Source organism: Piliocolobus tephrosceles, chromosome 16, assembly GCF_002776525.5.
Source record: "Piliocolobus tephrosceles isolate RC106 chromosome 16, ASM277652v3, whole genome shotgun sequence".
Taxonomy (NCBI): domain Eukaryota; kingdom Metazoa; phylum Chordata; class Mammalia; order Primates; family Cercopithecidae; genus Piliocolobus; species Piliocolobus tephrosceles.
In genome coordinates, this window is record NC_045449.1 from 4,421,920 (window position 1) to 4,446,719 (window position 24,800).

The window sequence follows — 24,800 nt, forward strand, 5'->3', positions numbered from 1 at the left end:
GTGATGGTTGGGGGTGTGCATTTGGAAGGGGGAACTATCTGGATTCAGCCATGAAGAGTATTGAGAAGGAATAGGGGTAGGACCCCTGGCCTGCGGGTAGAGGCTAGTGACTGAGACTCTCTTTGGGGGAGGGGGCGATTAGGGGGCGATTAGTCGCAAAGCCGCTCATTCCAGCATTTGGAGATTCAGCTGTAGCACACCCTTCTTTCCCTGTCTGCCCTTAGCCTCTCCAGGATCTCCTAACGGAGGTCCCTTGGTGGGGCGGGAGCCTCTACCGACCAGTAGTGGGAAGGGCTGGAAGATCTTGCTATACAGAGTAGGACTGGGAGGGGAGAGCGCATAGTTGCAGAGTCGAGGGGGGGTTGAGGGGGGAGGGGGAGACCTCACCACCTGTCTCCTCCCTGAGGTCTTAGAACAGGTGCAAGAAATTCCAGGCGAATGTCCCACAGGTGAGCGTGTGCCTGCGAGAGAGCCTTGCCCGCTGCGTAGGGAGGGCCCCGCGGGGGAGGGCGGCAGCTCTGGAAGCTGTAGGTGTCCCCAGCAGCGGGAATCTTAGCTCCCGGCAGAATCTAGGCCTTGCGGGTGACAGCTACGAGCAAACGCGTCAGCCCGGGTGTGCTCTCCCGGGTCCACGCGGGACCAAAGCCTTCTTCGGGTGGGCCCGCCGCCCCTCCCGCAGGCCGCACGCCGCTCCTGCGGGGTCACAGGGCTCAGTCAGGAGCCGGGGAGAGGAGAGGCTGGGCGAGCTCTCCCTCCGCACCGTCCTGCGGGTCTCCAGGGCTGGGGGGTGTGCCCGAGTCAGCCCCGGCCCCGCCCCCGAGGCCCCGCCCCGCGCCCGCCTCCCCAGCCGCCCCACGGGCGAAGCCAGCAGCGGACGGCCAGTCGCGGCCATCAGGCTGATCCTCTCCCCGCCCGGCCTGCTCTCGACCCGCGCGCTCCTCTGGGCCATGGAGCCGGCCCCCGACGCCCAGGAGGCGCGCACTGTGCGCGAGGCGCTGGGCCGCTACGAGGCGGCGCTGGAGGGAGCGGTGCGCGCGCTGCACGAGGACATGCAGGGGCTGCAGCGCGGCGTGGAGCGGCGGGTGGCAGAGGCGGTGCGCCTGGCCGGGCCCCTGGCGCGCACGGTGGCCGACCTGCAGCGGGACAACCAGCGGCTGCAGGCGCAGCTCGAGCGCCTGACGCGCCAGGTGGATGCGCTGGGCTTGGCCAGCGGGATGTCCCCGGCGCCCGGCACTCCCTGCACGCCCAGCCCCCCGCCCGCGCCCGGGGTTCCCGACCGCGCGCCCCGCCTGGGCAGCGCACGCTTCGCCAGCCACGCCACCTTCTCACTGTCCGGCCGCGGCCAGGTGAGCCCGGGGGAGCGCGTGCCCTAGCGCCAGCGAGTGGGGCTCCGAGCCGGGTGCCGCCCCTTCGCCCCGACTGCCTGCGTCCGTCCGCGTCTGCGGGGTTGGGTCCTTTACTGGCCGCGCGGACTAGGTGATGGGGTCCTGCCGGCCCTCCGGAGTTGGAGAGGGCGGGGGGAGGACCGCTTAGCCTGTCAGCTGCCCCTGTCTTGGTCCCCCTCCCTTTTTTAGAGCCAGACTCTGCTCAGAGTCCTGTCTCCCTCTCTCCTCTGTCCCATGACACCAAGGGCTTGGGCTCCGAAGTCCGGCCCCTGACTGTTCGGCACTGCCTGGGGCCACGCGGGGCGTGTTGGAATGGTCAACACCCCTGCCTGCCCCCACCCTCCATTCACTCCCGCTCCCGCTCCCCTGCGTTGCCGCTTCACTGAGGCCTGACGGCTGCGGTTATTGATTAACCCAGATTGAGAACTCAGGCCCCTGGATGGGTGGGGAGGGGAGCCGAGGGGGACGCGATCAGCAGCGGTGTTTGGGAACTCTGCATCGCAGGGGGCAAATCCCTTACCGTAAGCGAGAGAGGTGGAAACCAGCCTTGAGCCGTGCTAGATTCCTGGGGTCAGTGACTAGCCAGAGGCCCACACCAAGTGGGGATGGGGCGGAGGCTGACGTGGACCAGTCACTACCTTGCGCACGGGCCACCCAGAGCGGTTAGAATGTTTCCATGGTGTGTGCAGTGGCCCTTGGGTGAGATTTTCCATCCTGATCAGACATGTGCTCTGGGATTGGGTTCCCAGGATCTGCGGCTGTGTAGCCTGCACCTGCTCCCTCCTTGGTGCAATCCGTGGAGCACTCAGATTTCCTGCTGTGGGCTGGGCTGGACCTCAGTGGGCCTGGAGGAGAGTATCAGTTTGGGTCTTCCCCCTGGAGGTCCCATCTAGGCTGGGAGATGGTCCCATACCAAGTTTGGGCAGCCAGAGATGTTTTGCTCCAAACACAGTAGTTAGTCCCCTCTCAGTGGGTATGCCAGCAAGGCTTTGTGCTGGGGGTCTGGGGCTTGCTGCTACTGGTGCAGATGGGGATGGGGTGGCGGCTATGTACAAAGCCTCAGAAAGGCGAAAGTACTCACTGGTGAGCGTGCAGCCTCGAGGTATGCGAGTGGAGTGGACAGTGGCAAATGCCCTCAGTGTGCTGGGCAGAGGAGCTGGGCTTTGTCCAGCCTGTAAGAAGTTCTTAAACATGCCCTGGTGGCAGAACCCGGGAGCGTCCCAGTGCTCGTGTGAAGTGTCTGGAAATGTGGATACACTTAAGTCTGTCTTATGAACATGACACTCTACATGACCATGGTCTAAAATCACCAGTGTGAACTCACACGTGCCTCATCAACTGTGTCATCGGTTGTTTTTGAGGTTTTATTTGAACATGTATTTGCTGTTTGTCTGCTCATAGGAGCAGCTGTCCAAATTTAAAAACATTATAATGTGAGAATCACATATACATGTAGATGTGTGTGTGTATATGTGCATACACACACACACAGAGAGAGAGAGAGAGGATTCTCTCTAGTCGTGATTTTTGTCAATGGAGATTAGCCATTGTTCACTAGCACCGAGCTAGTCCTCTTGGCCAGGGATTGGTGGGCGAAGCTCGGGATGAGAGTCTTCTTTGAGTCTGGCAAGGCTTCTTAGGGGCAGATGGAAGGTGGAGGGTGGCTGAAGATGGGTAGGTAACTTAATTGTGATGGTGGCTGAAGATGGGTAACTTGCGATGGTCCAAGGAGAAAGCAAGGGTCTGAGCTGGGCCATGGCCGTGGTGTGTAGCGGGGCTGCCTTGGACAGGGTTTCGGAGGGGGAATGAGCAGATGGGGTAGTCTCAGAGGGGGGTCCTGACTTGGGGGACTGCTGGCTCACTGATCTGGGTGGACATGCTGGGTTCCACCCAGGTCGTGCTGAACGTGAGGGGACTATGGGAACTCCAGGTGAAGCTGTCACAGAGCAGATGGATTCATGGATCTGGTGCCCCAGAGAGCGAGCAAGCCTGGAGATTAGGGAGCTCTCTGGGCAGAGGCAAAGAGTCTGAAGGAAATAAAAACCAGACCACGGAACTGCCAGGGAGTGAGGAGGACCTGAGAGCCCACTCTCAGCAAACCGGAGAGGGAGCCCTCCTTGAAGAAGAGGCTGAGGTCAGCGAGGACGCATCAGCCTGTTGGGGAGTGAGGATGGAGACCCAGGCGCCCAGGAGCATGAGCAGCAAGGGTAGCTGAGCACTGTGGGTGGAGCATGGGTGCAGTCGCCAGTTGGGTTAGAGGCTCTGCACCCCTTGAGCCCTGGCTCCCAGGGCCTGAGGCAGATGCCACCGGGCTGACCCCAGAAGCACCAATCCCCATCTCGCTTGCTGTCTTCCATCTCGGAAGCATTGTCACAGCCTCCAGGCCAGTGTCCGGCATTGAGAGGAGGGACTGCGTGGAGCCATCCACATGCTCTACCTCGTGTGCTGTGACCAACACTACATGATCAAGAGGTTGGTCACACATAAGGAGCCAGGGCTCAGGGTGAGACTGGAGTGTGGACCACGGACACAGAGTCACAGCTGCACGCCAGGCTGCTGGGTGTCTGACCTCTCAGACTTTGTGTCTGTGTAGTGGGGGTCTGGGTGGGGCAGTCTCATCCCATCCACATGAGCCAGGGATGGCTGCACTACCTGGCATTGTAGAGGTTGGAGTCATGCCATTCCTCTGTAACAAATGATGGCATTTAGAGACTGAGTTGCTTTCAAACTGGGGACTGAAGGATTGGAGGTAGATTGTCTCCAGTACATAAATGTGCCCTGAACTCAGTGTAGGAAGGCTTGATCAAGTAATCCTGTCCGGCTAGGAGCAGGGAGCCGGGAGTCAGCTTGGGGCCTGGGGTGGATGGTGGCAGCCTGAGGCCAGGCCCAGGCCCCAGCAGGTTGGGCCAGAGTTGTGGCCTGGAAATGTCATCCTCAGCTGAGCTGGAGCCACTGGGTCCCCGTGCCCGAGGCAGCGGAGGCCCCAGGAACAGCTGCCAGGAGCCCCGTGTCAGAGGCCCGACCATGAAAGAAACCAGACTCGCCTTATCTGCCTTCCTTTCCCAGACACACTGTGCGATAAGAGGGGTAAATGCTTTAGGGAGAAGTTTGAATCAAGTCCTTTCAAACGGTGGCGTGAGTGGAGGAGGGCCGGGTCAGCAGTGTGAATTGTGTCAGGATGGGGCTCTGGTCCTGTGTGAGCCTCGTCCCCATGGATGGGCCCGTGCAGGTCAGGCAGCCCCCAGAAGTTCTGAAATAGTCTTCCTTCCCCCACAAAAATGTCTAAAAGCTTTTCCAATTAGAAGGTCCCTGAAATCAGACTTAGCTCATCACCCTTCTGCCTTTCCCATAAGTCTCCCAGGCCTGGGCTTCCTCACGGGGGACCTCCCCCTTCTCAAAACAAAGCCGAGGTGCGGAATCTTGGGGGAGGTACCAGGCCAGCTCAACAGGACTTGTCCCCAGCCTCAGGGCTGTCCAGTGATTTCTACCCCGGTCCCAGCGTATGGAGGCCCCTCCCTGGTTTCCTTCCGCAGGACCGCGGCAGGCTGCCCCCACCAAAGGACAGCAGTAGCCCACTGGGGACTCTGCAGGAACAGCTCGTTCCAGCCCAGCCCTTTGGTTGAAGAGCTCTGAGTTCTGTGAAGGTCCCCCGGGGGGTGACCCCAGTCCCCCGACTTTTCCTCACCCTCATTGGCTAAGACAGATCCCGCGGGGCCGGGGCTGGTACTGACCCAGGTCCTAGAAGACAATTTTGCCCTGAGTTGTCCTCTCTGGCCCCTAGAAGGCCAGAGTGCTTTGTGGACAGAGCCCTGGATTGGGTTAGGAGACCTGAGCCCCATACTTTGGCTCTGCCACTACCTTTAGCCATGGTGTGGGTTTAGGGGCTCCCCCCACCGCCCCGCCTCGCCTTGGCTTGCTTTCCCCGTCTGTGTGATGACGGGCTGGAGGGTGGTCTCAGAATAGCCCCTTGCCCCTTGACCTAAGGCACAGCCAGAGCCCTCTCCCCAGGTGAGGAATGCTTCGAGTCTCGGGGCAGGGGAGCTTGGGAGTCCGGGCTCAGCCCCACACCCCAGCCCGCATTAGCCCAGCCACTTTCCCTCCTCCCTTTGCCGGAGAACCTTTAGCGGGGATCTAACCAGCAGAGAAATTACTTCCCGATCTGGTATAGCGCCTGGTCCCCTGGGGCATCGTGGAGTTGTTGAGGGGGCTGCAACGTGCAGGGGCAGGCATCTCTGGAGGGCCCCCCCCCATAGAGATACATATTTCCTGGGAAAATAGTTTCACCCTCAGTCTTTCCCCCTCAGGGCCCTGCCTGGACCTGTGGAACCTGTCAGACGGGAGCAGGGTGGGTGGGGGAGCATGGGGACCCCAGAGCCTGGTGACTTTGGGGGCCGGGGTTCCAGTTGGACTGGCTGGTTCTCCTCTGCCTGCCGACACGGTCCACACGGCCACAGCGGCCACAGCGTGGCTCTAGGGGCACCCACTCTGCCCTGCGTGCTGGGCGACACCCCGTGCTTTTCTTGTGTTCCTGAGAACGGGCCTGGGCTCTCCTCCTCCCACTCTTGAATCAAGAGCTGAGGGGTCACCTCCTCTCCAAGGCTGGCTCTTCCCAGGCTCTGGGTCCTGTCTGCTCTGAGCTCCCCAGTGACCCCACCCTGCAGACGGTCCCCTCCCCTTTCTCAGTCTATAAATGTGGTCTTGCCTCTTCCTTCTGGAAAAACCCCTCAGACCCCTTCCCCCGGCTCCGCTCAGGGCTAAAGTTACTGTGCTGTCTTCATTTCCCTGGGACCTCTCCCCTAGGCCATCTCCTGTCCCCTGCCCCTCTGTCCCCCGCCCCATGCTTCTGATCACCCATGACCTCTTCTTTTGCTGAACCCAATGGATGCCTGGTTGGATTTCCTCTTCACCTTTTCCTCGACCCCAGGTTGCCTTTGGATGCACCTGGCTTTTTTTTGTTTTTTGAGCCAGAGTCTCCCTCTGTTGCCCAGGCTGGAGTGCAGTGGTGCAATCTTGGCTCACTGCAACCTCCATCTCCTGGGTTTAAGCGATTCTCATGCTTCAACCTCCCTAGTAGCTGGGACTACAGGCACCCACCACCATGCCCAGCTGATTTTTGTATTTTTAGTAGAGATGGGGTTTCACCACTTTGGTCAGGCTGGTCTTGAACTCGTGACCTCAGGTGATCCACCCACCTCAGCCTCCCAAAGTGCTGGGATTCCAGGCGTGAGCCGCCGCGCCTGGCCAGTGGCTGGCTTCTTGATTCCCTTCCTTCCTGGCCTTGGTTTTCTCACCATTCTTCAGGGGCTCCTCCTACCTGTCCGGCTGCTCCTCATCCTCCACAGACTGCTCTTTTGCTTCCTGAAATGTGGGGGCCTCATCCCAGGGGCCCCAAGCTGCTCTTCCTCTGCTGGGCTTCCAAGAGCCCAGTGGATGCCCTGATTCCTGTTTTTCTATGCTCATCCTTCTTTTCTCTTAAACTCCAGACTCAAAAATCCAGCTACCTCCTCAGCTCCCTGATGCTCCAGGTGCCCCAGGCACTAAACATGTCCCAACCGAAACCCTCATTTACCCCCTAACCCTGCCCTGACCCACCACGCCTGGACCTGGGAGAGGCTTGGCACCCTTCCTCTTCCACGTCCACCCAGTCTCCCAGCCGGATCCCTTTTCCCCCAAAGCTCTGAGTCCTTCTTGCCTGTGGCCCTCCCAGTGCCCCATCTCCCTTCCCCGGGTTCCTGCCCAGGACTGGTGAAGTGTCTTGCCGTCTGGTCTCCACTCTCTGGCATCCCCTAAAGGGTGCTCCTGAAACACAGAGCTGAGGACCTTGCGCTCCTTCTTGTCTAAGGCGCCAAGTACCCAGGGCAGGCAGCTTGGGGGCATGGCACTTCTCCATCTGCCTGAGTCCTGGACGGGTGTGATCAGGATACCTGTGCTTTCGATGTCTCTCTGCAAAAGCAGACACTAATCACTCTGCTGGCCATGCCCTCCCTTGCTTATCCACTGGGCTCACTCTGGATGTGGCTCAGGCACCCCTGCCTCTGAGAAGCCCTCCTTGCCCCACTGGGTCAGATGAACCCTGCGTGAGGCATCCTTATCCTGGCACGGCCCCCTGTGTTCACCAGCCTGGCTCCCCTACCAGACTGATTCCCCCTTGCAGGGTGGCACCTCCCGCATTGGTTGCAAAGGGAGCTGAGCCATCTGGGTCCAGGGATGCATCATTATTGCCTGGGAACCTGTAGACCAGGAGGCATCTGGGAGAGGCACAGCCGACCTCTCAAGCCACTCGTCCTGGGCTCATGGTGGTGCCCCCACCAGCCCCACAGACGCTCTCAGCTCTTCACACGCCCTCACTGGGAGGAGGGCAGGACCAAGGTTGAGGACTTCTCCCCTGGCCACACGTCCAGCTGTTTTTTGCTGTATCAGTTTGGCCAGGGCATATGCCCTCTTGGAGTCCTCAGAGGGTGGACTGTCAAATGGCTCTGGCCATTTATCTGTCAAATGGCTCTGGCAGCACCTACCCGGGAGGAGAGTTGCTCTAAGCGGTGTGCCCAGAAAAAGGGCTGGATGTTTGGTAGATGTCACGTGGCACTTGCCTGGCCTGCTCCCGTTTCTCAAACAGGGAAACTGAGACCCCGAGGGGAACTGATGTGGCCCAGGTCACATGGGTGGGTGGCAGCACAGCCTGGATCCCAGGCTCCCCAGTGGCTCTTGGCCTTGGCTGTCTTGTCTGCCTCTACCTGCCCCACCCACTACTACCGCCCAGCTGGGATGGATGAGTCGCACGGAGCTGGTCAGGCCTTTGCACTCTGCACAGCCGGGTGAATCTTGTGTCCCTGCCTCCCAGGCAAAGGCCTCAGTGTGATCGGGGCTCTGTGGCGCATTGTTGGCCCAGGACCTGGTGCCACTGGTTCCTGCTGCCCCTGCATGGGCAACCAGGCTGGCCTGGCCCAGCCGAGAGGGGCGGGGGGCCAGGCACTCCTGACCCCACCATCTGGGCCAGCCTGGGGGAAAGGGTGAGGTGGCCTAACGTCATTGGAACCCTGAATCTTGACTTCTGTCCTCAGCTTTCTGGGACTCTGGGAGGAGCCCGGTGGAGACGTTTCCCTCCCGGGGTCTCAGGGGCTCGGCAGTTAGAGTGGGGCCATCCCAGCTTTTGCTGTGTGGCTTGGCCCATCATTTGCTCCCTGGGGACTGTTTTCTCTCAACATGATTGGTGTTTTGCCAGAACAGGAGGGGGTCTGGGGGTGGGCAGCTGGCCCTAGCTGATGGGCTCTCGGTGATGCTTGTGTCTCTGTAGAGTTTGGATCATGACGAGGCCAGCGAGTGGGAGATGAGAAAGACCTCAAGCTCGTGCATCATGGAAAATGGGCACCAGCCGGGGGCAGGTAGGGGTGGGGCTGTGGGCAGAGGAGGGGTGGCTGGGTACGTTTGGGGGTTAAGTAAGACCCTGGTCAGGTATCTTCTGTGCCAGGCCAGCCCTTGGCCTGAGTTGGGGCGGATTATATCCTGAACCCCAGCAGGGAGAGAGGCTGCCGGGAGAGCAGTGTCATTCAGTAGAACTTGTGACACACAGAGGGAAGTTGGGAGATCTCAGGAGGTAGAGCGCTCTCCCGTGTCTCCAGGAAAGCAAGTAGAGGCTGTGAGGAACTTTTCTTTTCTTTTCTTTTCTTTTTTTTTTTCTGAGACGGAGTCTCGCTCTGTCGCCCAGGCTGGAGTGCGGTGGCGGGATCTCGGCTCACTGCAAGCTCCGCCTCCCGGGTTTACACCATTCTCCTGCCTCAGCCTCCCGAGTAGCTGGGACTACAGGCGCCCGCCACCTCGCCCGGCTAGATTTTTGTATTTTTTAGTAGAGATGGGGTTTCACCGTGTTAGCCAGGATGGTCTCGATCTCCCACCTTGTGATCCACCCGTCTTGGCCTCCCAAAGTGCTGGGATTACAGGCTTGAGCCACCGCGCCCGGCCGAGGCTGAGGAACTTTTCTAAGCACTGAGTAGGGTAGAGAGTGGTCTGATGAGCCAACTAGTATTTATTAAGCCGGCCATGAGGGGAAGCTGGGAAAAATCAACTCTGGTTGGAGCAGTAAGATATCCCTGGAACGGGAGGTCAGGGAGGCTGGAGCAGTCAGGGAGTCCTTCCTGCAGGAGGTGGGAGGAGGGTCCAGGGAGGCTAGAGCCTTTCTGGGAGGTCTCAGAACTCCGTGGCTGCCACGGCTGACCACCCACCCATACTGGTCCCATGTCACAGGTCCAGGCGACGGATCCCCCGAGGTCGCCCAAACCTTCTCGGCACCAGATCCCCCCAGGCCTCGCCCTGTGAGCCTCTCCTTGCGGCTGCCCCACCAGCCAGTCACGGCTGTCACCCGAGTCTCCGACAGGTTCTCTGGGGAGACTTCAGCAGCGGCTCCGTCACCTACGTCTGCTGCCACCCTGGGAGGCCTCAACCCAAGCCCCAGTGAGGCCACCACGCCCTGGACTCCCAGTCCTGGCGGTATGAGCAGGACAGCGTGGCCTTGGGGCAGACCTCCCCTTGGGATGGGAGAGGGAGGGCCGGGGCTAGGGAGGGGGAGTCAGTGGGTGACTTGGAAAATGAGGAGCCAAGCCCAGCCCTGCCTCTGCCTGCCATGTCTGCCCCTTCCTTTAGCCCATCCTCCTGGGCTCCTACCCAGAGAGGCTGTGAAATAGTGTTATCCCCTGGTGGGGCAACCATGGCGTTTATTACAGGTGGAGGCCACAGTTGGAAGGTGGCCTCTTGCCCTGCACGTTGGGCACCGTCCCCTCCCTCCCTCAAGGCCCCAGGCCTGACTTGGTCCTGTGGCCAGGCCTCCATGGCATGTCCTGGGGGAAGCCGTGTGGGCCTCTACAGGGAGGGTTTGGGAGCAGTGTTCGCTGGATACACGGCACGGGCCCTGGGCTCTGTGCTCTCAAGAGCAGGACAGTTGACAAGACCTCTTTGATGTTGTTGCTGCGTGTGCCCATCCTCCTTTCTCCTCCACTGTCTGCTGGGGCAGGGCCGGCTTAGCCCAGAGGGTTAGCTCATCCTTGCAATGATGCCGGGAAAAAGAGGCAGAGCCGGATCAGAGGAAGGGAGGCTGTGGCGCGCCCTGCCTGGGGCTAGGGTTTAGTTACTTCTCTCCCTCTCTCTGTTCCGCAGAGAATAATTCCTCCTTCACGCGGTCTGTGTCGAGCTCTGGCTACGGGGCAGTGACAGCAAGCAAACACAGCAACAGGTGAGCCAGGGCCCGTGTTCCTGTGGGGTTGCTGCGCCCAGGTGTCTTCTCTGCTTTGGACACAGGCTGCCCAGGGTCAGCCCGGGGGTTGGCGTAACCACGGAAGGCTCAGGGCTGCATCTCTGGAGCACTGGGCGGCAGGGTTGGGGGTAAGGTCTGAGCAGGGGGAGTGAGGCAGTGGGCCTCGGTGGAGAGCTTCATTTGGAGAAATAGGGCCATAGGCTGGTTTCTTTGTGGACCCTTCAAGTCAGTCAAAAGATTGGAGGAGGCGTCGGGCGCGGTGGCTCATACCTATAATTCCAGCACTTTGGGAGGCCGAGGTGGGCAGATCACCCGAGGTCAAGAGTTCAAGACCAGCCTGGCCAACATGGCAAAACCCCATCTCCACTAAAAATACAAAAATTAGCTGGGCGTGGTGGCTTATGCCTGTAATCCCAGCTACTTGGGAGGTTGAGGCAGGAGAATCACTTGAACCCGGGAGGTGGAGCTTGCAGTGAGCCGAGATAGTGCCACTGCACTCCAGCCTGGGCAATGGAGTAAGACTCTCTCTCAAAAAAAAAAAAAAAAAAAAAAAAAAAAAAGATTGGAGGAGGCAGGAGGGGGAGGACAGGCTTTGTCTTCTTCTATCCCAGCCAGCTGGGGTCCCTCGGAACGTGCTGCCCACGGGCTGCGGGCAGGGGCAGGTGAGCGGGGCCTTCCCTGTAGGGCAGGCCTCCCGCCCCAGCCAGCGGGACTGTGATTGGGGGTGGGGGTAGGGTAGCAGGCTTGGCTTTTTTTTTTTTCTTTAATAATAAAAGGAGAATTGTGACTTTCTGGCAAACTGTTCTAGGGAAAACAAAGGTGGTCTTTTCTCATGGTGGTGGAGGCCGGAGGCCTGGTCCCTCCGGGGCTGGTTCTGAGCACACCTCCTGACTGTGGAGGGGGTCTCCTTGTCCTCCCCAGGCACTGACACCTGCAGAGGGGTATTTATGTCCAGATCGGGGCCCAGTGTCTCTCCTGAGTTGGGCCTATTGGCCAGGCCCTCCAGGCAGCACAATTCAGAAAACCTGCTAAACCAGCTGGGACCAGAGCAAGGGGGCCTCCTCTCTGAGCACCCATCACGGTGCAGGCTGCCTTGTCCACACTCAGTGCGATGGAGACCCGGGGGCCTGGTGAGCTAGTGATGGCTGCTGGGCCCAGGTCCCAACTCGGCGATTCTCTCCTCAGCCCACCGCTGGTGACACCACCCCAGTCGCCCGTGTCCCCGCAGCCGCCAGCCACAACTCAGGTCCATCGGCAGGGGGAGCGTCGCAGAGAGCTGGTGAGGTCGCAGACGCTGCCCCGCACCTCGGGGGCGCAGGCCCGGAAGGCATTATTTGAGAAGTGGGAGCAGGAAACAGCGGCGGGCAAGTACGATGCTCCCTCACAGATAGGCCGGGCCCCCACACTGTGCCCAGACCCAGACGGGGGTGCAGTGGGTGCAGCAGAGCAACTTTCAGCCCTGTCCTGTTCCCCAGGGCGCTGTTGCCCAAGATAAGATCTCTTGGGCAAGGCACAAAGTTAGGGCTGGACCACAGGGCAGGTTGGGGGGACAGGGGGCCCCAGTTGTTGGGGGAAGATGGCTATGAGGCAGGGAGCCAGGAAGGCCTGGTGAGAGCCCCTCTCTCCTCCTCCATTCCCGAGGCCCCCTGTCCTGTCGCTAGTGCCCCCAGGCTGCCCTCGCACCCACGTTCCCCACGGGTTGTGGCTTCTTTAGTTTCTGGGCATGACCGGGGACTGGGTGGCAACTGGGATTCCTGGCCAGAGCTGGGAGGCCCAGCGCGGGGTTGGTCTTGCCTGCGGACTGAAGGTGATGCCATGGGGCCAAGAGGCCTCCAGCCCGCTACTAGGTCTTGAGAGATCTCAGGTCTTGAGAGATTCTCGGGCTCCAGCCCACCTTTGCATATTCAGCCAGTCCTTGTGTCAGTGCATGGTATTGATGCCTGCTGTGCGCAGAGTGTGATCGAAGCGTGGTATTGATGCCTGCTGTGTGCAGGGTGTGGCCCAAGCATGGTACTGATGCCTGCTGTGTGCAAGGTGTGGCCCAGGCCTTGTGGGATAATGAAGATAACAGCCAGTCCCTGCTCTACTCTAGTGAGGGAGACCGACCCAGGACGTGTGCCCACTCGCCCCAAACAACCTGGTCTAGGCCACTAGGGACTGTCCTTGAGGCCCAGAAGAGGAAATCATCCCTCCTGGCGAGGAAAGAACCATCAGGGAAGGAGGCCCCCCATTAAGAGGGGGGCTCAGAAGGAGGGGTGGGAGGAAGGAACCGGGAAAGTTGTTCCAGGCAGAAGGAAGAGGCCTAGGGCCGTGTGGGCTAAGGTCTTCTGTCTCAGGATTCCCAAGTGACCCCTGCTTCCTGGGTGGGGAATAAACGGGACCTAGGGGGCTGTAGGGGTGTAGATGGTCCTGCCACATACTATCAAAGGAGGCTGTGTCGCTGGTATATGGGGCCGTGCCGTGGACATGGGCACAGCTGAGCCTGTGTGCTGCCAGCGTCTCCCCTGGGTGAGCAGAGCAGGTGGGGGCATCCTCCCTGGTGGTGCAGGGATGGCCTTCCCTGCCCCAGACCCACACAAGGAGATGGCAGCTGGAGGGCACCCGCAGCAGGCCTGCCATCTCTCCACAGGGGGAAAGGCGAGGCCCGGGCCAGGCTGAAGCGGTCGCAGAGCTTCGGTGTGGCCAGCGCCAGCAGCATCAAGCAGATCCTGCTCGAGTGGTGCCGCAGCAAGACACTGGGCTACCAGGTGAGCCCTGGTTCCCCTCCGGCTGCTGGGACCCCCAGCCAAAGACCTGACCAAGCATTGCCATTGTCCTTGTTCTCCCTCCTGGGCAGGAACCCGCTGAAGTTGGGGTTAAGGGGTAGGAACCACAGTAATTATGCCTTCCGAGTGGGTGCCTAGCTGCCCATGGCGTGTGCTGAGAAGCTCCAGGAATCCGGTGTCTAGGCCCCTGCACTGACCCCACTCACCCTGTTGCAGCACGTGGACCTGCAGAACTTCTCCTCCAGCTGGAGCGATGGCATGGCCTTCTGCGCCCTGGTACACTCCTTCTTCCCCGACGCCTTCGACTACAACTCCCTGAGCCCCACGCAGCGGCAGAAGAACTTTGAGCTGGCCTTCACCATGGCTGAGTGAGTCCCAGCCCAGTCCCTGAGCCCAGCTTCTTCCCCAGGTGGGGCATGGGGGCAAGTGGGATGTGGGGCCGCTGTCTGCAAAGCTGAAGGAGCCTGGGGCCATGTGGTCTGTGTACCTCTTGTGCAGATGGGAAGACTGAGACCTGGAGAGGGATTTTCCCAGAGTCACGCAGCACTCAGTGGTGGAGGGGGACTCTGTTCCTGGGGACCTGCCCTCTTTGCTGGGTGCCCAGCTTCCGAGGTGCACTCTGGGAGACCAGCCACAGAGCAGGCATGAAGGGCACTGGGACAGGGTCCCCCAGAGCTCTGAATCTGTCCTCTCTGGACTGATGGAGAGATGCTGTTGCTTGCATGAGCCACAGCTGTCAGTTAGCGAGAAACTGGATACGATCTGGGCCACTTACAAGGAGATTTTTGCTTCCAATAAGATTTTCCTTCCCTAAATGGTGTTCTAGCATTTACTGTGAAAATGCCTAGCTCCTTAGGTCCCACCCCTAGGGTGAAGACTTGGGGTTGGCTCTGGGGTCAGGAGGCACCTGGAAAGCCAGTTTGGAATTTGGTTTTCGGCTGAGGGCCTCAGGAGAGTTGGCAAAGTCAGGTCTGTCTGCCAGGGCTCCAGCGAGGGACAGGGGCACAGTCAAAAACTAGGCGAGGAGAGTTTAACAAAGGGACTCTTTACAAAGGCGTGGGCAGGAATGAGGTCGTGGGCCAGGCTCCATGCAGCAGCCTCGGGATAACAGCAGTGCAGCGGATACCAGCCCGTGGCCTGGGTCGGGAGGATTGTCTGATAAGAGCTGCGGTTTGGGCAAATGGTTGCAGTCAGCTCCCTGCGACCTGGCAGAGAGGGAGCTGTGGATAAATGTCCCAACCTCATTCCCCTCCTGCGTCACGCCAGGGCCTCTTGGTAACTGAACCCCATCTGAAGACAGAGGACCAGGAGCGGTCTCTGTGGTTCTTCCTGGCCTCCAGGGCAGGGAGCAGGGCACAGATGGGGGGTGTTCAGGGCTGCCGGATGCTAAGCTCTCTGAAACGCAGAGAAGTAACGCCGTCCCCAAAGCCGAGTCTTCCGGAGGGCGAGCTTGTTACTCTTTCCCTGCCTTTGTGCCTTGTGTAGTCAGCCTCTCACACTGGTCTGCAACTGACTCTATTTGTTTCCGGTCTGAGTCCTCAGTGCCCACATTTAAGAGTGGTCCTTGACCAGGTGCAGTGGCTCACGCCTGTAATCCTAGCACTTTGGGAGCCTGCGGCGGGTGGATCGCCTGAGCTCAGGAGTTCGAGACCAGCCTGGCCAACACGGTGAAACCCTGTCTCTACTAAAATACAAAAAATTAGCCAGGCATGGTGGCGGGCGCATGGAGTCCCAGCTACTCAGGAGGCTGAGGCAGGAGAATTGCTAGAACCCAAGAGGTGGAGGTTGCGGTGAGCCGAGATCGCGCCACTGCACTCCAGCCTGGGTGGCAGAGTGACACTCCATCTCTAAAAAAAAAAAAGGAGTCTTCACAGGCTTGTTGAGTTGAAGGAGCCTCATCCCAGGCCTCACCTGCCTTCCTCACTCCTTTCCCAGCCCAACCAACAACCACCTGACCCCGGCCCCAGCCCCGGCCCCGGCCCACCACCCCAGCCCCTGGGCCTGGCCAGGGAAGCAACCAGAGCCAGCGGGTCTTGTGTATTGTAAGCCTTGCTTTGACCTGAGACAGCCGCCCCTCTCTGGGGCAGCAACTCTCTCTGTGACGGCAGAATCGACACTGGCTCTGAGCTCCTCAGCCTGAGTTTTTGGAATATCGATGTCAGCCCTGTTATGTTGCCTTGGATGACGCACTTGGACTCAGCCCCCTGGGGTCACAAGAACTCCTTGTATACTTTAAAAGCCTTTCTGTCTTGGCTGCTTGGGGTTAGCTGTCATCCTAATTGCAGAAACAGCCCTGGACGCGCATGTTGTGCAACTGGATCCAGACGATGGTGAGGTGGAGCCAAGGGGAATGGGTGGTGCAGGGAGCGGGCAGCTCCTGAGGATGGGGTCCAGCTCCCGAAGCCCAGACGTGGCAACTGTCAATCAGACTGTCAGAGGACACAGGGTCGCGGTATCGGGGTGGATACCCCAGCACCCACCCCAGCGGCGAGGTCACCCCAGCACCCACCCCAGCGGCGAGGTCACCCCAGCACCCACCCCAGCGGCGAGGTCACACTGTCTTGCAGGGTTCTTTGTTGTCTACGTCCAGTGGTGTCTGCTTATGCCCTGGTCACCTTGGTCACCCTCCGCCCTGGACAGGACTAGGCTGTGGCAGAGAGAGGGTCGCCCCAGGCCATGGGGTGGTGGCCCCGTGCCCCAGCCTGCAGGGAACACAGCTCCCCTGGCAGCCAGGGCCAGAGGGATTCCAGGCTGTGCTTCCCCAGCACGAGGTTTGAGTTCAGGGAGCCTCTAGACTCCAACCAGATGTTTCTTCTATTCCCAGCTTGGTGGGGTGAGGGGGAGGCAGCGGCAGAGGCTGGTCCAGGTTTTGCCTCCTGCCTTCCTGGAGCACACAAGCAGGGTAAAACCATGGGCCCCGCCTCCCGGTGGCCTGAGCCTGCTTCGACTCTGGAGGGGGCAGGGAGAATGGGCCTGATGAAGCCGCTGAGATGAGTTATTGCTTTTCTGCTGACTCGACGGGGTGGGGAGGGGCGTCCACCACAGGCCTGCTGTGCGGGGGACCGGGGAGCGGGGAGTTTGCTCAGAGCCTGGAAAGAGGCCTCCCCTCATGACTCATCCATAAGATTATCTCCCAGGTACTAGGGGGAGAGGGCTGGCAAGACTGGCTCGCCTGCCTGGGGCCTCTGCAGGGGACAACAGCTTTGATCGCCTCCTTTCTTGGACAATAGGCTGGTTAGAAGAGCTGGCGAGAAAGTGCAGGGACACCTGTCTGAGGATACTGGCTGTCAGTGTCCTCACCGATATCCCTGAGGTTTGCGGCAAAGGCTGTCAGTTTTGCGATGTTCCTGAGGTTTGCGGCAAAGGCTGAGCAGACACGCGTGCTGCTGGAAGCCGCCCAGGGTCGTGCGGGCAGCAGGACCACAGGGCAGCCTGGGGCAGGTAGGGTGGGATGAGAAGAGCCTGGGGTCTGACAAATTCTGGAAAGGAAAGGAGGACACAGGTCTCCAAACCACGGGTTCACCTTGCATGAGGAATGAAACATTTCCACGAGCAGGTGCCTTAAAGGCACGAGGATGCACCAGGGACCTTTGGAGTAAAAGTGGTGTGTGCTGCCCTCCCCCAACCCCCACCTGATGGTTTATGGTCCCAGAGATTCCCGGTGGCCTAATCTGTGTGAATGATGCGGTGTTGACAGCACAGCGAGCTTCCCTTGCCTGACAGGTGTTCAGGGTCTGAAACGAGGGAGGACCAGCCCCTTTTATGGAACGGGCTGAGTCGGCTGGGCGCCTGACCCCTCTGCACCCGTCCTCTCCACCTCTGCAGAGGCCGAGTGCAGGACGTGCAGCCCCAGGCTTCCCGCTTGCCCTGCGGGGAATGTGTCCCGCTCTCGGGTTACGCTGGAGCAGAAGGGGTTTCCAGGCTATTTGTAGTGCCCATGTGTCTCTGTCTAAAACCAGATAGGAGGTAGTAGTCCCAGTCCTGGCATCCTGGTCTGCATTTAGAGCAGGCTTAAAAAAATAAAAATAACCCGCAAACCCCTCCTCCAGCTCCCTTACAGGCCAGCCCTTGTGGTAGCTGAAGCTCACAGTAGACAGGAGTAGGAGAAAACCCTTTCAGCCTTTTCCTCACTCCACTGATGTGAGGCGCAAGCAAAGGCTCTTTAAAAATGGTAGTCGGGATTGGCCGGGCACAACGGCGCAATCCCAGCACTTTGGGAGGCCAAGGTGGGTGGATTCCTTGAGCTTAGGAGTTTGAGACCAGCTTGGGCAACGTGGCAAGACCTCACCTTTATAGAAAATACCAAAAAAAAATAGCTGGGTGTGGTGGTGTGCACCTGTGGTCCCAGCTACTTGGGAGGCTGAAGTGGGAGGATCGCTTGAGCCCAGAAGGCAGAGATTGCAGTGAACCCAGATGGTGCCACTGCACTCCAGCCTGGGCAAGAGAGTGAGACCTCATTTCAAAAAAAAAAAAAATGTAGTCAGTCCATGTTAACTGTGGTTCTTGCTATGGAATGGCATTTAAAGTGATTTGTACTTTCTCCTTTGAACTTTGTTTGTTTGATTGGTTGATTGATTGATTGACACAGGGTCACCCTTTGTCTCCCAGGCTGGAATACAGTGGTGCAATCACAGCTCACTGTGGCCTCAGACTCCCAAGCTCAAGTGATCCTCCTGCCTCAGCCTCCCAAGTAGCTGGGACTACAGGCACACACGCCCATATCTGGCTATTTTTTTGTGTGTGTTTGTTTTTTTTTTTAGAGACGTGGTTTCACTATGTTGGCCAGGCTGGTCTCAAAGTCCTGGCCTCAAGTGCTCCTCCCGTCTCAGCCTCCTGAAGTGCTGGGAGTACAGGCATGAGCCACCGCACTTGGCTTGTTTCAATCATTTAAAACAAACCTGTATCGTTTTTACAAAAGGAGTTTTTTTTTTTTTAATTTAAAAGGAAATTGGAACCTCTAATATGTGAAGACTCAAATATTTTTTATACAAGTCAACACTGATCATCGCTTCCTTTTCCTCCTGTCTCCCGAGTTTTGTCCAGCCTGTGTCTGCCGCTTCTAGGAATCTTGCCATCACAGGTCAAATATCCCTTATCCAAAATGGCCTGGGACCAGAAGTGTTTTGGATTTTAGATTTTGGAAGATTTGCATTATATAATACTTACTGGTTGAGCATCCCAAATTATAAAAAATCCAAAGGCTCTAAAATCGGAACCTTTTTGAGTGCCAGACACAATGCTCAAAGGAAATGCGCATAGGAGCATTTTGGATGCGGTATGGTGAACCTGCGCCATTGAAGCCGGCACCGGTGTCTCTGAGAGAGGGTGCTCCCTTTGCAGGGACAATCTGGGGTGGAAGGCAGGTGCTTTTTTTTTTTTTTTTTTTTTTGAGATGGAGTTTCGCTCTTGTTGCCCAGGCTAGAGAGCAATGGAGTAATCTCAGCTCACTGAAACTTCCACTTCCTGGATTCAAGCGATTTTCCTGCCTCAGCCTCCCAAGTAGCTGGGATTACAGGCCTGGCTAATTCTTTTTTTATTTCTAGTAGAGACGGAGTTTCACCATGTTGGTCAGGCTGGTCTCAAACTCCTGACCTCAGGTGATCCACCCACCTCGGCCTCCCAAAGTGCTGGGATTATAGGCATGAGCCACTGCGCCCAGCTAATTTTTGTATTTTAGTGGAGACTGGGTTTTGCCATGTTGCCCAGGCTGGTCACGAACTTGTGACCTCAGGTGATCCGTGGAAGGCAGGTGCTCTTGAGGGTCTGGTGTGAACTGTGCCTCAAAGACAGAGAATGCTCTCTGCCTATGGGAGGGGGAATTTGGAGCTCCCCAGGAAAAGAAGTGGGTGCAGAGCAAAGGTGGCAGGTGGAGAAGAAAAGAGGGAACCAGGAGATGGTGGTTGCGTGCTGCGTATTGTGACCCCTCCCTGCTCCCCTGGGAACTCCTACACTCTTATGTTCTCAACTTAGAAATAACAACGGTGGGGAACAGATGGATCATGGCTCAGTGCCTTGGTTGCCTGCTGGGGAAGCCAGCGATCTGGACAATGGAGGATGACACAGGGCATGGCATCCGCTCCCATCCTGACTGTCACCCTGGACTTGAAGACTTGCCACCAGGACAGGGGCCAGGGGTCATTATCAGAGGGTAAATGCAGCCTCTAGAATGAAGAGGGGGTCAGCTTGCTGTCTTCTGCGGGGGGTGGACCACACCTCAGCAATTCTGAGGGCCTCCTATGAAGTAGGTTAGAGAGTGGCAAGACCTGGTTCAGAGGGGTGGGTCCTAGGTATCCTCTGTGGGGACAGTTAAGAAACCAGAGCTATTTAGTTCAGATAAAGAGACATGGAAGGACGGTTTTCCTCTGGTATACGAAGAGTTCTTTCATGGAGGAAAAAATTAGACTGAGAATAAATAGCCTTGTGGGGTCAGTAGGTAGAAAGTACACACAGGCACAAATAGCATAAGAAATGTTGCCGGGCACGGTGGCTCAAGCTTGTAATCCCAGCACTTTGGGAGGCCGAGACGGGCAGATCATGAGGTCAGGAGATTGAGACCATCCTGGCTAACACTGTGAAACCCCGTCTCTACTAAAAAATACAAAAAACTAGCTGGGCGAGGTGGCAGGCGCCTGTATTCCCAGCTACTGGGGAGGCTGAGGCAGGAGAATGGCGTGAACCCGGGAGGCGGAGCTTGCAGTGAGCTGAGATCCGGCCACTGCATTCCAGCCCGGGCGACAGAGTGAGACTCCGTCTCAAAAAAAAAAAAAAAAAAAAAGAAATGTCAGGAGAACTTTCTCGTGGTCAGAGCATCTGCAGAGGGTTCTGAGCTGTCCTTGGAGGAAATTGGGTCCCCTTTCCCTGGACCCCGAGATGAACAAGCTGAGGCAGGGCCTTTATAGAGGTGACTGGTGCTTCAGACGGGGGTGTTTAGATGGGCGGAGGTCCTAGAGTCCTCATGTTGTCCCTGCTTCACATGTGGCACCACCAAGGCCACCACTGTGGCCACCGCTGTCAGTGCTGATAACCTGGGCATGTGCGGAGCCTGTTCCCACACACCTGGGATCCTCCAAGTAGCAGGTGTGGGAGTGGAGGTGCCCCAGCTGTGTGGCAGGTGGAAAGGAGGGCACCAGATGTGAAATGATGGCTCAGGAAGGTGAACTCAGGTTCCCAGCCTCTCTGAACTCAGATCTTTTCTTTTTTCTTTTCTTTTCTTTCCTTTTGTCTTTTCTCTTCTCTTCTCTTTTCCTCTTCTCTCTTCTCTCTCCCTTCTCCCTTCTCCCTTCTCCCTTTCCTTTCCTTTCCTTTCCTTTCCTTGAGATGGAGTCTTGCTCTGTCGCCCAGGCTGTAGTGCAGCGGCATGATCTTGGCTCAATGCAATCTCTGCCTCCCGGGTTCAAATGATTCTCCTGCCTCAGCCTCCCGAGTGGCTGGGATTACAGGCATGCGCCACCACGCCCAGCTAATTTTTGTATTTTTAGTAGAGACGAGGTTTCACCATGTTGGCCAGGCTGGTCTCCAACTCCTGACCTCAAATGATCTGCCTACCTCAGCCTCTTAAAATGTTGGGATTATAGGCGTGAGCCACCGTGCCCGGCCTGAACTCAGATTTTCAATCCTTAATCGTCGACAAAGCACCTTTACATGCCTGCTCACATCAGAGGGCCGACTTCCCTGACATCGAGCCCTGCCCTGGCCTGTCCCAGGGAGAAAGGGTGCCCGCTCGTTAGACCAAACCCACTCATCACCCCACAAAGCCTGTTGGATTCACTTACAGGCCACCTGCTACAACCCCAAGCAGGAGGTGGGGAGGGGATCCAGGACAGATGCCTCCATTTTGCCTTGACATTTGGTTTCTGATGGGAGGCCTGGCGTCCAGCCAGCACAGCAGAGCAGGGTCTGCGGGTAACGTTACAGTCTTTGTCTCCGGAGCACACAGCCGCGTGAGTCCTGGTAGAAAGTGCTGAGTGCGTCGTGCCAAACTGGGATGGGTCAGAGGAGTCCTGCTCCTCACTGGGGTCTCCCCTCTGGCTGGGCTCTCTGGGGAACACGATGCATAAAGACACATTGTGGAATCACAGCCTCACAACAGGCCCACTGGGAGGGACAGCAGAGGTGGTATTCTCATTTTTTCTTTTCTTTTCTTTTTTTTTTTTTTTTTGAGACGGAGTCTGGCTCTTTCACCAGGCTGGAGTGCAGTAGCACAATCTCGGCTCACTGAAACCTCCACCTCCTGAGTTCAAGCGATTCTCCAGCCTCAGTCTCCCAAGTAGCTGGGATTTCAGGCGTGCACCACCACGCCTGGCTAATTTTGTATTTTTAGTAGAGACAGGGTTTTGTCGTGTTGGAACTCCTGGCCTCAGGTGATCCACCCACCTCGGCCTCCCAAAGTGCTGGGATTACAGGCGTGAGCCACCGCGCCTGGTCAGTATTCCGATTTTCTGCTAAGAAAGTGGGCACAGAACAGTGAAGCAATTGGAGGAGTCGGGGTTTGAACTTGACTATTTCAATTTCACATTCAGGCCTCTTCTCTGTGATCCACCCTTTTTTTTTTTTTTTTTTTTTTTTTGAGACGGAGTCTCGTGCTGTCGCCCAGGCTGGAGTGCAGCAGCCGAATGTCGGCTCACTGCAAGCTCCGCCTCCCGGGTTCACACCATTCTCCTGCCTCAGTCTCCCGAGTAGCTGGGACTACAGGCGCCCGCCACCTCGCCCGGCTAGTTTTTTTGTATTTTTTAGTAGAGACGGGGTTTCACTGTGTTAGCCAGGATGGTCTCGATCTCCTGACCTCGTGATCCACCCGTCTCGGCCTCCCAAAGTGCTGGGATTACAGGCTTGAGCCACCACAGCCGGCCCACCCTGCTTCTTAAAGCGAGGCGTGATCCTCAAAATGGAAACAAGAATAATCTCTGACTTTTTTGTTTGTTTTGGTTTGGGTTTTCTTGAGACAGGGTCTGGCTCTCACCCAGGCTGGAGTGCAGTGGTGCAATCTGGGCTCACTGCAGCCTCCACCTCCTGGCCTCAAGCGATCCTCTCACCTCAGCTTCGAGTAGCTGGGACTACAGGTACACACCACCATGCCTGGCTAATTTTTAAAATTTTTTTATAGAGACGGGATTTTGCTGTGTTGTCCAGGCTGGTCTGAAACTCCTGGGCTCAAGTGATCCTCCTGCCTCGGTCTTCCAAAGTGCTGGGATGACAGGCATGAGCCACTGTGCCCGGCCTAATCTTTAACGTTTATTAGCTCTTTCGACGTGCCCTTTGCTGTTCCACCTGATTGGCATGGGTTTATAATTTTCATACCACTCTTTCAAGGTGGATATAACTCATAGCTGGAGAAACTGAGGCCTGGATAAATGAAGTGTGTTGCCCACAGATAAATAGCTCGGAAGAGATGGAGCTGGGATTTGAACCCTGACAGCCATGCGCTTATTGGTGGAAAAAAAACACACAAAAGACTGGGGACCCCCTGAACTACAAAAGTACACACAGCTGCTAAAAGAAGGGCACTGACCATCGGGCCAAGTGCAATCGTTTTTGTCTTTTTGGTTCTGCCTAATAATGTCAGGCCGGCTCCATGTGGTGCCCAGGCACCCCAGGCCTGCTGTGAGCAGAGTCAGAGGAGGCAGGGGCGCAGGGCTGGGCATTCCAGAGGCTGGCTGTTGTTATTTCAGGACTCGGTGCTGAGATGCGCAGGGAGATGTGTCTTGACTGTTGATGTTCCTCCTCCCATGTCCACGAGGCCTTCAGCCTCCCTCTGAGCCCCAGTGAAAGGCCACAGTGTACACACGAGTCTAAACCAGTGAGCCAGAAGTTAAACCAGTATTTCCCAGGGCAGGAGGCAGAGGGCCCTGGGGGGCTGGGGGTGGGGCAGCAATTATTTTAAGCAATTTTTTTTTTTTTTTTTTTGAGACGGAGCCTCGTTCTGTCTCCCAGGCTGGAGTACAATGGTGTGATCTTGGCTCACTGCAACCTCCGCCTCCCGGGTTCAAGCGATTCTCCTACCTCAGCCTCCTGAGTAGCTGGGACCATAGGCGCCCACCACACCTGGCTAATTTTTTGTGTTTTTAGTAGAGACGGGGTTTCGCTATGTTGGCCAGGATGGTCTCAATCTCTTGACCTTGTGATCCGCCCTCCCCAGCCTCCCAAAGTGCTGGGATTACCGGTGTGATAAGCAATCTTTTAAACTGCCAGATATGACTCATTAGTAGACTGTAAAATCAATGTAGTGCTTCATGACCAGCATTTTTTTTTTTTCCGAGATGAAGTCTCACTCTTGTACCCCAGGCTGGAGAGCAATGAGGCAATCTTGGCTCACTGCAACCTCCACCTCCTGGGTTCAAGCAATTCTCCTGCCTCAGCCTCCCAAGTAGCTGGGATTACAGGTGCCTGCCACCATGCCCGGCTAATTTTTGTATTTTTAGTAGAGACAGGGTTTCACCATATTGGCCAGGCTGGTCTCGAACTCCTGACCTCAGGTGACCTGCCCACCTCGGCCTCCCAACGTGCTGGGATTACAAGCGTGAGCCACCATGCCTGGCCATGACCAGCATTTTAAAGAGGTAGGGTTGGGGAGGGGCAGGGGAGAGAATAAACATGAAATATCACTGAGAAAATACAGGTAGTGGTAAAGAAGTATTTCTGTGAAACTTTATTTCCACATACATGTAAGCATGTGCTGAATCATGATAAAAATATCTTCCTTACTGTGGGTCACAGTAAAAAAAAAAAATGTCTAAAAGCACTTTTAGGAAGTAAATGGGTAAATTTATTTTTTGCTTTATTAGTTTTACATTTGTTTTAATAACAGCGTTACATATACTATTGATATTTACCTTTTTTTTTTTTTTTTTTTTTTTGAGGCAGAGTCACTCCATCGCCCAGGCTGCAGTGCAGTGGGGCGATACCTTCACCTCCTGGGTCCACACAATTTTCCTGTCTCAGCCTCCTGGGACTACAGGTGCTCGCCACCTCGCCCGGCTAGTTTTTTTGTATTTTTTTTAGTAGAGACGGGGTTTCACTGTGTTAGCCAGGATGGGTGAGACCCCATTTCTACAAAACAAGTTTTAAAAAACCAGCTGGGCCGGGCGTGGTAGCTCACGCCTGTAATCCCAGCACTTTGGGAGGCCGAGGCAGGTGGATCACCTGAGATCACGAGTTCAAGACCAGCCTGGCCAACATGGTGAAACCCTGTCTCTACTAAAAATACAAAACAAAATTAGCTAGGCATGGCGGCGAACACCTGTAATCCCAGCTACTCGGGAGGCTGAGGCAGGAGAATCACTTGAACCCAGGAGGCAGAGGTTGTAGTGAGCCAAGATTGTGCCACTGCACTACAGCCTGGGCGACAAGAGTGAAACTCTGTCTCAAAAAAAAAAAAAAAAAAAAAAAAAAAAAAAAAAAAAAAAAAAA

At 57.0% G+C, this 24,800-nt stretch overlaps 1 protein-coding gene across 3 annotated transcripts in view; it reads left to right on the forward strand.

The window, feature by feature from the left end:
- Positions 1-331: 331 nt before the first annotated feature.
- SMTNL2 (smoothelin like 2) overlaps positions 332-24,800 on the forward strand; it is a 25,964-nt gene continuing 1,495 nt past the window's right edge. The window contains exons 1-7 of one of the 3 annotated variants that reach the window (XM_023184717.2): positions 332-449; positions 8,680-8,767; positions 9,627-9,869; positions 10,533-10,608; positions 11,815-11,997; positions 13,259-13,376; positions 13,611-13,762. In XM_023184717.2, the coding sequence (XP_023040485.1) occupies positions 8,713-8,767; positions 9,627-9,869; positions 10,533-10,608; positions 11,815-11,997; positions 13,259-13,376; positions 13,611-13,762 (827 nt within the window). In that variant the 5' untranslated portion in view covers positions 332-449; positions 8,680-8,712. Of the gene's footprint in view, positions 450-886; positions 1,347-8,679; positions 8,768-9,626; positions 9,870-10,532; positions 10,609-11,814; positions 11,998-13,258; positions 13,377-13,610; positions 13,763-24,800 lie in introns of those variants that run through there. The other 2 variants (XM_023184716.2, XM_031934300.1) reach the window with 2 other exon arrangements.